The sequence below is a fragment of the Acanthaster planci genome, linkage group LG19, assembly GCF_054643075.1.
Source record: "Acanthaster planci isolate LZ-2023a linkage group LG19, COTS_SCS, whole genome shotgun sequence".
Classification (NCBI taxonomy): domain Eukaryota; kingdom Metazoa; phylum Echinodermata; class Asteroidea; order Valvatida; family Acanthasteridae; genus Acanthaster; species Acanthaster planci.
In genome coordinates, this window is record NC_141795.1 from 3,826,033 (window position 1) to 3,842,493 (window position 16,461).

General features: G+C 40.2%; 1 protein-coding gene across 15 annotated transcripts in view; it reads left to right on the forward strand.

Annotated features, from left to right (window-relative positions):
- Window positions 1-15,931, forward strand: part of LOC110973912 (uncharacterized) — a 78,819-nt gene extending 62,888 nt beyond the window's left edge. For all 15 annotated transcript variants that reach the window (XM_087130046.1, XM_087130047.1, XM_087130050.1 and 12 more), the window contains 8 exons: window positions 86-135; window positions 308-422; window positions 1,154-1,273; window positions 1,911-2,025; window positions 9,163-9,389; window positions 9,864-9,895; window positions 10,946-11,111; window positions 11,497-15,931. In XM_087130046.1, the coding sequence (XP_086986172.1) occupies window positions 86-135; window positions 308-422; window positions 1,154-1,273; window positions 1,911-2,025; window positions 9,163-9,389; window positions 9,864-9,895; window positions 10,946-11,111; window positions 11,497-11,505 (834 nt within the window). In that variant the 3' untranslated portion in view covers window positions 11,506-15,931. The remainder of the gene's footprint in view (window positions 1-85; window positions 136-307; window positions 423-1,153; window positions 1,274-1,910; window positions 2,026-9,162; window positions 9,390-9,863; window positions 9,896-10,945; window positions 11,112-11,496) is intronic.
- Window positions 15,932-16,461: the final 530 nt, after the last annotated feature.

Sequence of the window (16,461 nt, forward strand, 5' to 3'; positions counted from 1 at the left end):
GAAAGGATGGGTGCGGCCGAGAATGATTGATGTTGATGAGTCAGGGGACATTACCCAGAATGCTTTTTTCTCTCTTTCTTTTCAGGTTCGAGCATGTGCCATCGCGCTTTACCCCTTCAAAGCACAGACGCACAAGTGAGTAGTGCTTAAGATGATTAATTAGCTACACATTTGTGATCAACTCTTGTGTTCCCTGCTGTTGTCTCCTGCTGTTGGTTCAGTTGAAGTGTTGAGAACTGTCCGAAATGTCTTGGTTAGATGCATGTTCATGGCATTGACATGCACACTTCGCTATTTGTTCCTGAAGGGAATTGAGTTTCGGGAAGGGAGACATCATCTATCTCCTGCGGAAGATTGACAAGAACTGGTTCGAGGGGGAACACCACGGCCATGCAGGGATCTTTCCGTCCAGCTATGTGGAGGTAAGGGAACCGGCCAGCTTTGGAAAGAAAACGTAGCAAACCGAAGACCCAAATTGTTGAACACAAATGAAGAAACTTGGAGGTTTCGTTTTGCAGTCTGAGACAAATACCAAGTGACACTAAAGTATCTTTGTGAGGAATCATCACTCTTGTACTGTAGCTGTAGGGTAATTGTGCACAAATTCAAATATCCACGTCTAAAACCAGGAGCCAATTTCATAGAACCGCTTAAGCACAAAAACCTTGCTTAAAACACAAAGGTTACCAGCTCAAAATCTTTGTAATAGTCATGCTAACCAAAAGGCAGGTGAATGCCATTCCAAAACAATGTACATCACACAGAATTTTGGCTGGTAACCTGAATTGTCAAGCAAGGTTTTTTCAAGCTTAACAAATTTTGTGCTTAACAGCTCTATGAAATTAGACCCATCACAGTTGACAGGACATTAACAATTTGTTGTGTTGAAGGTACAATCCACTTATCTCATTTTTGTCAATCCTTTTGCTGATGGTTCGAAACTTGCTCCCAGTCAATATTCTTGGGTTATGGTTTGAACTCATGTAAGTCAGTACTCTTTGATCAAGGTTATCTAATCTCATGTTGGGCTTTTTTTTTGAAGTTTGAAATCCTGCTTCAGTTTTCATTCCGCTAGTTTGTTCCATAATCTTAAAGTTAACAATTGCAGTCAGTTTCTAATGTAACTTATTCGACAAGCTACTTGATTTGCCAGGTTGTCACCTCCCTTGAAGATGCCAAGAGGGCTCAGATCCATGGACCAGGTTTGGAGGGCAAGGCTAGGGCCAAGTACAGGTTTAACGGTGAGACACAGATGGAACTCAGCTTCAACAAGGTGAGTTTTAGGGGTGTGGTCGAGTGCTTCACAAGTACTCATAACTCTTTCACAACTGCTTTGTACCAGTAAGTACCCACAGTAGATTGTGCTCAAGCAGCCCGAGTAGGTTGAGTTGTGAAATCTCATGTCTTTCTTAACAGGCATGTGATACCTCAGGATTTTTCTGGATTTCAGGATTTTTCTCAGAATTTTTCAGAGGTTCCACCTTGCAGGTTTTGCCACTGTTTTCACTTTTTACTTAAAAAATCCCAATTGCATCATTTACACAGTCATAGCCATTTTGGTGAAAACTTTGCTGTATTAGCCACTGAAAGCTGATCGTAATTACTGTCGTTTGGGTCTCAAAGATTCATGGAGCATTTTAATTCTCCAATCTCACCTCGGCTTTTTGATGACTTCACCCAAAATTCTGCTCTTTTGATGTGAGTAAAAAGAAACCAGTCTCTTTAAGAAAAGTATCATCGTGTGTTTCTTTGTTTTTGGTGGATGCATGCAAATCCATTGTCTAGATCCAGGTCGAGTTCTTCACTCACGGATGCGCAGACAGTAGACATTTCAGGCTCGTCCTGTGTTCTTTTTCAGAAAAGGAACACATTGTAAACTGCTCTATTTTTTATGTTCATCTCCAAACTAGGGAGAGTACATAGTGCTCATCAAGAAGGTTGATGCCAACTGGTGGGAGGGGTACATTGGAGACAGAAAAGGAATCTTCCCTGCCGCTTACGTGGAAGTGCTCCGAGAACCTACAGGTAAGATACAACATTGGGACTGATTCATTTGGTAAAGGGGTGTTCTGTCATTTGTTTTTTCTGAAATATGACTGCTGCTCTGGAAGCCCCAAATTGTGCTCCCAGTTTCTCTTTCAGGTGTCCTGCCAGTGAACTGCGGCTGTTTTTTTGTATATGTGTGTGAGAGTTGAAAAGTGGATGTTTGCAACATATTATCTTTGGCCATCTTAATCAATTCCTTTTTATATATCAACTCTTTGGTTGCATTTTTTATCAGTTTTTTTCAGTGCTTGCATTGTTCCTGAATCCCAAGTTTTAAATTAACAATTTCTGGTCCTAAACTATTGAACCTCACACCCTCACATTTTAGATGCATTTGTCAAATAGCCTGCATTTGTGGGTTCGGTAATTTATTTCATATTCTCCACCGCAGACGAAAAATACTGTGCACTTACTTCTGTAACCCACTTGCTAAGGGAGTATCAAGAAAACAACGTGCAGTTCATTTTTGCCAGTACTGCATGCCCTACATGAAATTTCCCGGTATATAGTTGAAGTATCTAATTAATTTCTTGAACTTTTAACTGAAAAATCCATATGGTACCCCAGCACATATGGATGAGCCATTTCCCTCGGAAAACATTGTATATCTGTAGGTGTGTGGATATATACGTATTCATCATGCCAAAGAAGCCATCTACCCTGCCAGATGGTTTCAGGCAGTTCCAAATTGAAACAGTATCTTTCATGATGACCCTTGCCTGTGATGAACTGGTTTTAATGTACGTCTCCTGGTCTGCGAGAATCTGGAGGAAGTTGCTGCGGTTTGTTGGCTCCCTACCCTGGGAATTCTGTGGTTTTCTGGGAATCCTGTGGTTTCGATCATACAAGACACTTAACCACGTTTCCTGCAGATAGGGCTTTGTAGTACTACTTGCTCTTTCACTGGCTTCTAGTTTACCATTCTCGTCATTGCCCTAAACTTGTTATAGAGGAGCACTTGAAAGCCTGTGAGATGTCGGCATATCCAAGTAGTATTTATAAACTGCTAATTCATGGGTGAATAGATATACATAAATTGGACTGTTTTTGTCTTAAATGGACACTAAGATTCCATTTACTTTATAACTGCACAAGATGTATGAGTGCATTTGAGTGGCGATGCGTCAATGATATGCCTACATGTATATAGACAAAGCCAGTGCCGGAATGAAGCCACTTCAAATTTGGGGTGAAATTATTAAGTTTCTATTTTCCCATTTTCATGCAAAAAGTGTTTAGTTTTTATAACTTGATAGTCTTTGAGAAACATGTTTAGTTTTGATATGATCTTGCACAAGAGGAAATGACCAGAAGCATAGGCTGAGTTTGGGCGGCTTGTTCTCGTATGTTCACGAACAACTTGATTTGTTTCGTGGGTCTGCTGCTGGAACGCTAGGAACAAACAACCAGTTATTGCTGTAGTTAGTGGCAACCAGCATGCAACATGGCCGCATCCATGTACTATTTATTCGAGAGTTAATGTATGGGTGAAATGAATTCTTTTCTATTTAAACAGGAACATTCATTTCTGTGTTATGGAAAATAATTTATGTTAATTTTGCAAAAACTTTCCACAGTCTCTGGCTTTGGAAGCCATCTGTATACTTTTTGTGGCTGTTCAAAAATCAAAATCTCGCGAGTTTTTCCGCATTTTTCCTGTAAAACCCTGACAAGGAGGTGGTGTGTGCATCCTGTTCCAAGAACAGTGCTCTTGAGTCATGTTCCGGCCACTCAAGTGCGAGAAGAAGAAACCCGTGTCAAGAACAGGCCGCCTGAGCTCGACCAGAAGTAACATGGAAGAGCAAAGAACAGAAATTGCAATGAAAAGCCTGTTTGTCTTTATATGTAAATGTACTGGTAGCATATTGGGGATCAGGTTTTTACAGGGTGCAGCAAATTGCTTTGGGAGGTAATGTACCGTATACCCAGAAATGAAAATATGACGTGATTATGTTAATGTGCTTCGATCTGAGATTGGGTTTACATGCAAACTTTTCATCTGCACGTATGTGTTCTAAGGTTTCTGCTGAAGAAAGAACTCTTGACGACGAGGTTGCTTGGATACTGTTAGATCTGCACAGCCCCCTCTGGTGTTCAGTGATGGCCAGTCTGGCCAGCATAGCCAGCAATCCTGGGCTGTTTGACATTCCAACGTCTGCGGGGGAATGCCGAGGCGAGGCAGACTCTTTTGGCCATAAACAGCTTTGGTAGCTGCTTGGCTCGGTCTGATTGCTTGATTAGCTTACAAGGGACGGCCCACGGTGCTCGGCTTTCCAGCTCATTCCCTTTCCTCCCACTCATGTCAGGGATGAAATCCGGATAAGTTTAGGAAATTTGGTCTCCTCCAGTTCGTAACAATCTCCCCAGGAAACCTGGTCAACATTTTTCCCTTTTTTGCCTTGGATAACTGTTTAGCATTCAGAGACATTGGTGCTTGCTGAATTCTAATACACTGGAATGTGGGACCTTGGTCTTTTTTAGCACCGGCCTTCGGAGGTCCAACACCCAAAGACATTTTAGCGCTGATTTTAATCATACTGCCCGGCAAGCATCAGCCATGCTGTCTAAAACAACAATATCAGTGCCAAGCTGAAAGAATACAAAGAGCATGTAGTTTGTTGAGAAATTGTAACTTGTTGGCCCAAAGTGTCAGGTTTCTTGGTACATGTACAGTATCAGCAGGCATAAATTTTTACCTTAGATCAGCTTTCAGATTTGTTTTTGAGTTTCCACGTCTCATCACAAATTAAACCACAACACTGCTCAGTCTTTCTAGACTTAGATTTTTTTAATCCTTTCTCGTTTCTTACATTTACCTGTCTGTATTAGCCAACAAATACATTTTTGTGTTGTTTTGCAAAATTAGCCTGTCTCATATTAGCACTTGGTAACAAGGAGTAGGAATTTCTACAGATAAGGTGGTATACATGTTTATTTTCCTGTTTATATATTTCATTGCCTCATGTACTGTACAAATAAAGTGGGTCAGAAGAAATAACATACACAGATAATGCCACCAGAGTGACCAGACATACTACCGACAGTGGCACAGCTCTCTTTCTGGGCCGTAAGTTTTGACATTTGCTCCGGATCAGTTCCCCTGGGGGATGTAATAAATGCCTTTAATATGGTGGGCGCAGTGCTTTTGTATGAAGACTTCAAAGGGTTTCCAACTTACTACCCCTGTCTGGCCAAGCAATAAGTCCTTAATGCTGCAGCTCAAGTTCTATTCCCCGCCCTGGCTGGTACCTCATTTGAACTCCTAGGTGGAGAGAGGCAATTGTAGTTAAGAGTCATCTTGCCAGACATGCATGTACATGTAAGCTGGTTTTGAACTGCACAACTTCAAGTCACACAATAGCCATTATGCCATTTGTGCCCAGCTTGATTCCATAGTGTGATACCATTTTAATGTCCCGGAAACAGTCAGTTTTTAGCCAGTGTTGGGTTTTTTGTAAATCAGGAAAGTCAATCTTTCTTCAGCCAGAAATCCTGGTTTCTGATTCACTGGCCAGATGTGCAGTTAGGGATACATGTACTGAATTTTGTTTTGTTGTGATGCAACAGAGTGTATCCAAGCGATGTTCATACTAAGGCTCCATTTGAGTACAGAGTGACTTTCTGAATCACCATTACGACCCAAGGGGGACTTGGCCAATATGTATTCTAGGCCATACTGAATAGTTCCTCTAATGTGCTTCCAAGAATCCAGCACCATGACAGCCTTTCCATTAGCATTGCCTCAGAGGCACTCTGCAATCAATCAGTGACATGAAAGTCCCTTTAACTTCCTCTGGTGAGTAATGGTGCATAACTCCATTTCCCTTACCCCTTTGGCCTTACTTCAAACCTTTGAGTGCTGGTATTGTTATACATTGTTCACACCAATCTAGGTTTGGCCATCATCAACCACAGACCAGCAGTTTTTTCTCCATGCAGATGAAAGAATAACAATCTGATCAATTGGACCGGCCCTCCGGGCCTTGTGACATTTGAAAATAATTCCAAGCTCCTGTAGCAAACATTAAATGCGGAACAATTTGGCCCGAACCCTTCCAGCTGACAGACTAGGCACAGATGAGGGGAGGCACTGCAGGTTTCATACAGCTCTCTCAGGTGCTGAAATGTCAAACCCAAGGCATTGTGGGTGAGATCGGTGTGCTAGATTTCAAAACATGATAAAGCGAAAAGTGGATCCAGGCCGTTGCGGAGAGTGATGGAAGCATGAGAGAAACGTGATCCACTGTTGCACAATCAGGGACCTGGTTTTTTGTGGTGCTTAACATGAGCACTGTGATTTAACTGCAAAATACGCTAAATGAATAAAACATGTAATGAGTAATTTCACTTGTGTTGTCGCGGTGTTGTCGTTGAGACCATGCACAAGACCAGTCACAAGTAACTGGGTACCAGTGACAAACGAATGCTTTTCGTGCACTTCATTTGAATAGCCTGTGACTTGAATACTGACTGGAGGTTTGGCAATGGTCTCTGATGGTCTTGTGTGCTGGTGTGATGGTCTGAAAGGGTCCTGGCTACAACACTGGTTTCTGGAACCCTAGTTGAAGTCCTTTTGATCCTGTTTAAGGATCTAGATTCATTTACTCCTCCAAATTTAAAATACACTAAGAATGCTTGTACATACATACACCAAATTATAAAGTTCCATTTCTAATCTTAGAAATGGCACACTAAAACACCAAAATCAAAATCAATTTTTGGCAGTCAACATCATCACTTTCCTGTTGGCCAACCCTTGCTGCAGGCTTCTTATGCTTTCCTGAGACATTACCATATCCTGTACAGAGAAGCGGAACATTTCCAAACTGCAGTGAAAACCAAACAAACGACGTCCACAAGCAAACACATAACCCACACCCGTCACCCATACCAACAGCCTGTAGGCATAGCATTGTATTCCCTGTTTTCCCAGCATTCTTCTGCCGTAGCCTACGTGCAAGTAACCAGTAATGTTGCAGAACATTGTAAACAAATCAGTGATTGTCATTCAGTAAATTTGAGCTTTTTCATTAGTCCCTTGGTTGGAAAGGTTGGCCATGACCTCTGAACTCTCACTGGTGGCAACATTTTTAAAGGGCAACTGAGACATCATTTGACATTTCTTAATGTGCAATTGATTATGATATGTTCACTTTCAACCATTCTGACCCCTGCTTTACTATTTTCAATTTTATGCCAACATTAAGGTCTGTATTAAACATTATTAACATTAAAAGTGTTGAATTGTGCTCATTTCATTTCCCTTCTATGTATCTGTCAGATTTATTTTGTCATCCATTCTATGAAGTGAGTGCAAGGAATTATTTTAATCAAGTGGTATCTTGCTTTACAATCTCAAAGCAATTGTTGCTGTCAGAATGTTGTAATAACAGTAATGTAGCAAAATATGAATAACTCACTTCTGGCACTCCGGTTATGCTACTGTCTAATAAACTTTGTAAATGTTCATGTAAATTGAAATTCATTGGAAATAATGACAAGGAACATCCAATTATCATTCAAGTTTCAATATGACTCACCATGATATACAATAAGGCCTGACATCTCCATCAAACGCGGTTGAATGCAGTGGGCTGTACTTCTTACATGTACCTTCCAAGCATCAATCACAGTGCGTGCCTGCTCTTAACCAGTGATGTTTTGTGAAGGTCCCTCAACCATGCCAGTTATTTTATCTGGGTACCACTGAGCCAGAACCTTGAAGGCTCATTATGGGACATTATGAGAAATGTTGCAGTGCTTCTGGAGCCCCAGACTTGCACTGGATTGTGGTATACTAGTCAGCAGCCACAGGACAGCATATGCCAATGGCATTGACTTTTTTGGCTGAATTTTTTTTCCCTGCTGGTGGGGGACCATTCACTGTTTGACATTTACTGTGAATAATAAGAGGCTGTCTTGGTTTGGGGGTTTCTTCAAATACCTGGTAGATGAATCACAGACAAGTTTTGTACATTTACGAATGACAGCTGTACTACTAATTTCTTCCAAATTTATCGTGGGTAATAGAGTGTACCTACCAAGGGTTGTCAAAGCAACCTTGTTCCTGTTCTGTTGAGAAATAACCTACCACAAACTGCTCTCTCAACCTGGTTCATCCATCCCCAAAAACTCTCGGATATTTTGGCGTGGGTTCTAGATTAATTGTCGTAGAGGTCCAATAAATAAAAAAAGGAGTGTGTTTAATAATTGTTTTGTGATAATGATGACATGAAAGGAAGAGGGAAACTTACTCATGAGGAGGAGTTATTGTTTATGATTTCAAAAATGTTGATAATTGAAAAATCATGAAGTGGGCAATATTATAAGAGTCTTTTCCCTGTCATTGTGGTGATGAAGGCAGATCTTGGAAGTGAGTGATTACTCCATTCAGTGAGATGGTGCAGTCTGTCTGAAACTTTGACAGTTTAGGCACTCTGAAGTACTCATAATTATACTCAAACTGCCTTGAGTACTTCTGAACAGTATGCATAGTGACTGTTTACTCAACTATGCTTGACACTTTCAGCATCCAATAGCCCTCTAAAGGGACATTTCTTGCAATCACTATTAGTATGCTGTCTATCAAAAAGTACATGTACCATTACTACTGGAGTGTTAACACATTGCCACTGAGATATATTCCAAACCAGGTACTCCCGATGATATCTTTTCCATAAGTATTCCCTTGTGGCCATCATTTATGTTTAGCAGACATCCGAACAGTTAAGCAAACTTGAATGGCATTTTCAGGTAGGAGGTTTTTGTGAACTGCACAAGATCAAGAGGTCACTGTGAAGATTACTTTAGCAGTCTGATGAGATTTGCATCTTAAGCGAAATGATGCCCTTGAATTTGTAGATATAATGAAAAGCCTGAGTTATAAAAGAGTTTTTAGACTTCTTAAAACTGTCTACAGTGAAAAGTGAAGTCCTTAAAATGTAAGTTTATGACCATGCAGTGAAGAACAGTTACACTTAACTGTAGTGACTGAACTATATTTCACAGTGATTGTATGAGAGAATAGAATATTCTCATTGTTGTCCAGAAAGATGTCAATTGTACTCATATAATAGGTAACTATTGATGGTGCATATGTTCATACCTTACATAAAGGTGTCACAAGTTCCCCGTCTGGGAAAAGTCAAGCAACAACGAGTCACGCACCTTATCAACCCTCCAGCCAGCAAATGACACAGTCCAGTCCCAAGCATCAGCAGAGACTGCAGGCCGCACCAAGCAGCCAAGCGGGGAGGTCGTCTTTGGGATCATCTGGTAGTCAAGGCTCGTACGGTAGTAGCCAGAGGGAGCCTGAGCGATACTTTGAAGAGCATGCTCCTAAGGTAAATGACCACCTAAATTGGATGTATTGTATCACATGTACTCAAAAGAAACGTAAAAATGTATCCAAACTTTTGTTTACTGCTTCCCACCCCATGGCACCCGCCCCCACCTCTTTCCACCCTACCCTGGTTCCCTGACCGCACTCCATGATTATCCCTAGCCTCATCCTATCTAATCCTTCTGGCCTATGTAGCCCTTGTCTGCACTCACCTCCTGGTGGATAGTTTAAAATGAAAAAGTTCCGATTTGAAGCTCTTTTTAGTGACTGATCTAGTAAGTGAAAGTTATTTAAAAGGTTAAACCAAAACGGGTTCTCCAATTACATGTATCTTCCCCCAAATGGTGGCAAGGGCCCAAGTAATAACAAATGCAGTATATAATCTGCTTTTTACCTGTCATGCAGTTGAAGTGCATTGAAAACTTCTCTCCAGGCATCATTGTCAACACTTAACATTTCTAATTTTATACTACAGCCTAGTAGGACACTTGCAGCCGCTCAAGATCTGTGAGTACTCTCTTTTTGTTTTCCGATGTTCTTGTGTTTGTTTTTAAAATTGATGAGTTGAGGTATTGTTAAGAGCCTACAAGCACAGTTTAAGAGGCTTTTTGACTTTTGAGGGACTGTGGAAATCAGTACAACTCGACATTGTGTTGGAATGTAGGTAATTTAAATGCAATGGCATTCAAAGAATGCAACATGCGTTTGCACGGAACTATTGCATTTACAAAGAATTTGTTGGAGTCTCAAGATCTCTCAGTAGCCTTGCTAGGCGAAGGCGCAGACTGAGTTGCCTGGCTGGGCTTTGATGACAGATGGTGTGCAAGTTTGGTGGGTCTATAGGGGGATCTCAAACCGGCCATGAGGATTTTATGTAGAGCGCCAAATGTCCGAACTCTGGTCTACCAAGGACACGCAGTACATCTGTTGGAAGCCCTTGACACTTATCAATCATAGACCGATTCTGAAGATCCTTCAGAATCGCTTGGGATGCCTTAAACTTGTGCCTGCATAATCAGGTGCATTGGTATGGGGAAATGACCACGTATCTCCGTGTTTCCAAGCTGTGGACTGAAAAGTTGTTTACAAAAAATTTCACAACAAAAACTGGCTGAAAAAGAGGATGGACAATTCTTTTCCTGGTCCCCAATAATGCTAAATTTAAGATGGTAAAGTAGGAATCTTGCCAAAGTCCTGAAGCTGTATTGACTGCAGAGTTCGTCGGTGAACCCATTTAGAAATGTGAGTGTTGGTAGCCTGGCGCTTGTAAGAAACGTAAAACCTTTTGGACACTTCGGCATTGTTTTTCTCCCATTTCTCAGATTCCTACCCACCATCAAGAGCATGAATACCAAGAACACACTATCTTGCATTCAGGCTTCATTTCTACTGGTCCACTGTTTGTTTTAGTCCCCTTAGTCTGCTAAACTTGGTGGACTTGGACGAGGACCCAGCTACAGCTTGGATGCATTCTCCATGCCTCCTCTCGCTACTCTTCCACCTGTTCCTTTCCTATGTCGAATTCTCTTCAGTGGATAATTTGGTGATTCTTTGCAGCTATGTGGCCTCGTTTGCCTACATGCCGCAGAACGAGGATGAGATTGAGCTGCAGGAAGGAGACTTGGTGAACGTTCTTGAGAAATGCGATGACGGTTGGTTCGTCGGAATGTCAGAGAGAACTGGAATGTTTGGCACCTTCCCCGGAAACTACGTCTACAAACAGGTAACGGAATTCTGTTCTGTTCCTTTGTGTTTGCAGTACATGTAAAGGCTGCGTTTAATCCAGTGCACTGCAGAATGAGCTCTGCTGTAGAGTTAATCTTTTAACTCGCAGAGTTTGAGGATTTGTCTGTTGCCAAGGCATCTCATGAACTTCCTGAATCCTCCTGAACATACGGCAGTTCAGGAACTTAATGGCACATTCCTTGTACTTTATTTCCAAGTGACATGGGGCCCCCTAGTGAAACAAAGATTGGCCTGGTCCAGTCTATTTGAATTGTACAAAATCCTGCTAACCAGCCGTTGGATTTGAAGGACCTAGAAGGGTTAGTATTTTATATGTTCTGATATGTTTCTTGCTGTTTTTGTGTCTGCCATATCCCACACAGGAAACATGAAAAACTGAAGCCTCAACCTATCTTTCACTCAAGAAAGAAATCATCTAGTGTTTTGACCTGTAACAAAACTGCCAGAGCTTTCCCAGAGGAATCCCCCCCAGGTAAACATGCGTCAAGGTCATCCTGAAGGTCAGAGGCCAGAGGTCATGCCAGTTGTATCTTGTCTCTGCTCAGCAGGCCTGGGATAATGAAAGGCCCTCACTCTGTTGCATTTTTAGAAGATGAAGAAGGTGCAATTTCAGCTGCACTCCCATGATGCCCACTTCTTGGATGTGCTGAGATACCAACCCTAACTTGTTCATGCGTATGTAACCCAATACAATAACGGTAAAGCAGGCATGTTTCTTTGAGATGTTTTGTACATAATTGTAGCTTTGAGGCCCACTAATTTGTTGTTTTTTTTGCCCCAAGCATGATTTCTGGATTTAATAGGTACAAACTGTAAAGTGCCTTACCTAAGTGCATGTGTGTGCTACTTTGAACGATAGAGAAAGGTATTGCCAAAATATTACAAGAAGTCTACAGGTAAATTGAAGTCATTAATTCAGTAGTGCTTATTGTTGTTCAAGCTCAGTGTGTCAATTCTTGCTTAGAATCAAATTTATAGTGAACAAAATGCCTTCAAACAGTGCATATGATGTGGCACCTCACGTATTTAATGTAAATAAGATTGAGCTAAATAGTTTGACAAGAATAGATTAAAGTATGTATTTTCACCAGTTAGTGTATTCACAGGGATGAAATATATATGAATTTATTAAACTACTAATTGATATCAAATGATGGGTACTAAAAAAGTAAACAAAAATTGACACATGAAACTAAAACTTCTGTGCTGCCATAAGTTAAAATTTGTGTGTATTTAAATGATTTTGTAAGAAGCATATTCAAAGTGCAGCATTGCTTTGAAAATGACCAGGTAATTCATTTAGAATAAACACCGAAAGAAATATGGTTTCGTGTGATGCCCTTTGTTTATGTTTCTAGAGTAAGATGATCAGTTTGATATCTGGAGGGGGAATGCTCTTCCCCCACCCTATACATAAATCCAATAGAAGTTGTGTAGGGTGGAGGAAAACGTAAACCCTTACTGGAAATAGATAAAGTGTGGTCCGATCAAACAAGAGTTTGTGATAAGCCACCAAAGGTGGTATTGAGCTGCTACTTTGGTAAATTGAGCAGACCGTGTTTGCCGATTTAGATACCTGGGGCTGACTGTTTTTTAACTTTGAGCATAGAAGTTTGCTTAGTACAAGACTACCAGCAAAATGTCACTTGGCCTTACTCTTAAACCAGCCTTCTTAACTTCAAAGCTTAGTAATACCCTTATAAATTTCTGAAAACTTTATATAAGTGGGAATGGAAACTATGTAACAGGGCAAACCTTTGTAGCCGTCCTTGTTCTCAAAAGAGTGATAAAAAGTCATGTTAGTGTTTTTCCCAAATGACAAAAAAGGTTCAAAGCGAGGCCGGGTGCACCTGTCATTTCAACACAATAGTCAGGCTCCTTCCCATTTCAGAGTGTTCGGGGAGCATGATCCAAAATGGCTGTCTTGTGAATAAAGCTCATTTGCTTGCCACACGTTCTTGGTTTTTTGTGGTAAGTGCATAATCAAAGCACAATTTTTGGTTTAAAATCTTCCCCATTAAATTTGCCCCTGATGACAGATGTACTCCCAAATGCTTACACGATGGTAAACATTTGGAAACCCAGACTGTCAGCAAGACTCAGTTTTACTAGATCAGTGTTACAAGTTTCTTAGTGATTCACAAGAAGCCAGATGCACAGCTATCCCGATGAATGTTTATTTATCCAGATGACTCGGAGACTTGTGCTATGAAGCTGTCAAGCTCACTGTCATATTGCCTGAAATTTATTCAGTAACCCCCCCCCCATTATGTTTGCTTTGGATTGCTTGCAACAACTTTCAGCCTGCTGTGTTGTCCTTAAATTTTCTGTCGACAATTCAAAATATACTTGGCTGTTGTCAGGACTTCTTACTGTTTGATCATTTTGAATGTCATGGTTGTGCAAGTAGATGGGACGCAATATGGGTGGTGCATTACGTACATGGTGTAGCAATGAGCATTGTGGAATCGATGGCTGTGGTGTCACTCTGAAGTGGGTCATTACAAAATAGAGCTTTTTCTCCCACTTCAGTTGTGTGGTCTCAAACTGAAGGTTTTGTATGTCTTTGAAAAGTTACTGCCCACTATCATGTGTACATCTTTTAGAAATGTCAAAAATCTCATTCGTCGAGTCAATTTATCCAAACACAGACGGCAGTTGTGATAAACGAACATATCCCGAATTTTAGTAAGTAGATTTATGTTTATCATGCCCTACATTTGTACCTTTAACTTAATAAGGGAAAACAATATTGTGATGAATAATGTTTACAGCGTCTCTGTTGAAGTTAAACATATAGAGCTGATGACTGATTTGTATCGCTATTTCTAAAGATATATTACAGCCTAGCCATGAGGTTTTCAGACGGCTTGAAGAATTGATACATTACCTCGACAGTGCAAGTTTCAGCTGGAAAATAATAAAGGCGCTAATGTTAAGGACAGATTGTTGGAGATGCATCGCGTTCGATAGACTGTGTAAAGTTTTTGCTGCCATATGTTCTAGTATGCTGTTTGTATCATTTTGTTTCCTTTTTTGTTGTTGGCAGGATCATGTTATCCATTTCTTTTTAAGCAAATGAAAACCTGTGTACATATTTATGTGTAATATTTGTTAGGGCTGTAGATTAAAAGTAAGTTGTGGGATTGAGTTGTGTCAATAGATTTTTTTTTATTGAGTCCAAACGTTCTTGATGAATATTTTGTGCTAGTATTTTTGTGGCAATTTATCTGGAAGAAATGCCGTAATTCACTAATTAAGTATTCAACTGAGAGTATTGTTTAAATATTCTTGGAACTTAGAGTATAGCGAATCAAATTTGATATTAAACACCATCAATTTGAAATTTGGTATTGAAGCTTTAATTACTCTATTAAAGTACAAAACAGAATTTAAGAAATGATAGATTACTACATTTGCAAAATAGCTTCAGAACCGTGTTATCTTATTAGAAACTATGTGTTGTCGAAAACGAAACCGTTCTCCCCGGAAAAGGTTTCATTCTCCGTTTTTAAAGGGATTTAATATAAACTGTGATGTGTAACATTATAACATACCTGCACTTAGTAGGAAATAAAATAAGCTTCACCCATGCACTTACGCTTTTCACCCAATGAAAATGTGATGGTTTATTGCGTGTAAAACGTAGGTTTGTGTTATAGAAGTGTGCAGATTCTAAAGTTTTCGATTTTGTCAGAGAAAGTTTATTTGTTGTGTATGTTTGAATATTAATTAATTGCTATTGCAGCTTGCAGTTCGAAGCTAATATACAGCTAGTCATATTTATTAGTCTTTACGTATGTTTCGGCCTTAGCGAAATTGGCTATTAGTAATACATATTTCAGGTAATGCCGATAATGTTCCTCATGCTATGGAGATGAAAACAAACTAGATTTCCGTATAGTGTTGGGTACATACTAGAGGAGTTCTCTGTTGGTTGATATGAAATCAGCTGTTTTGAAATATTGAAATTTATAACACATTTTGTACAGTACGTTTCCAAAAGGTGTTGAATTATTCATGAGCTATCGAGTATTCATGAGTTTATTATAAAAGTCGTTAATCATTATTTTAATGCATGATATAGTAAGCATTTCACATGCCTCAAAAAGTAGGAAAGCTATTTGAAGTAGCATATTCATAATTTAGTGGCGGATCTGAACTGTAACATTTTTGTATTTCCACTAAGGCTACCAGGGTACGGTGATAATTAGTTTACTAACGTCCATTATGACAGAGATAAATTTGTACCTTTTTCTGTTGCGTATTCTGCGTAAAAACTTTAGTGATTAGAATCGTCCCTTTTCCCCCCAAATCCATAAAATTGACTTCGGAAGTTCTTAATAAAGCGATACCGGTAGTTTTTTTTATAGGAATTTTGCCAACAGCCCAAACCACGTTTGATTTCACCACGCCTCAATTTATAATGCACCTAGTACATTTTTGATGTTAAGTGCATCTTTTTTCACAGCGCTTGTATGTTGTATGCGTCAAAAATATTAATTAATATCGTTCTGTGCGTATTTGCAAAGTAGCCAGCTTATGAGCATATCCGTTGTAGAAACAAGCAGCAAAAGACGACAAAAATATTTAACATGCAAGGCATTCATTACTTTAAGTTGGACTAGATCCAGTTTATATCATCAGCAAAGGCGTACTAATCATCGATGTTAGGTTTAATGCCTGCGACTTTGAGTTTATTCGGAATGTTAAGATTTCTGTCATTAGTAACTTTGGTCTGGGCAGAGACACCATACCGATATAGCGAACTGCATTAAAGATTGGAAACAACACTGACATCCACGGGAGTGAGTTGACTGATTCTTGTTGACGTCTGAGTTTACCCAGTCTTTTGCTAAAATTCCATTCGTATTGATTTTCCTGTCAAGATGGGGGGGGGTATTAATAAGAGCTATTCAGGGAGGTAGTACCGGCAGGCACTGCCCGTGGATACCTTAACCAGGCAGGCAGTACCGGGCAGTAATGTTAAGAACTGGGACACACTGTGGGATACGGCCCCCTGCCAGAATCTCGTATCCCCGTTTCCGCTCAGAATAGGGATAAGATAGGGTTTTGTTTGTAAAATTTGATGTCATTGAGGCCCCCTTGTCCCCCGTGCAAATTGCTGCTTGTTCATGATCGTTGGTAAAGTGGTAAAGGCTAGCCCAGCTTGGATATCACAAGTCCATGTCCATATAGAAGGGAGTCCACCTGGGCTTGGGGTAGAGTCTTCCACCATCTGACACTAAATTCGATTGCTTGTTCTGCTTAGGTTCGTACCAGAGCCTGATTTTTTTTTAAAGAGTGGATTGGGTTTTTGTCTTCTT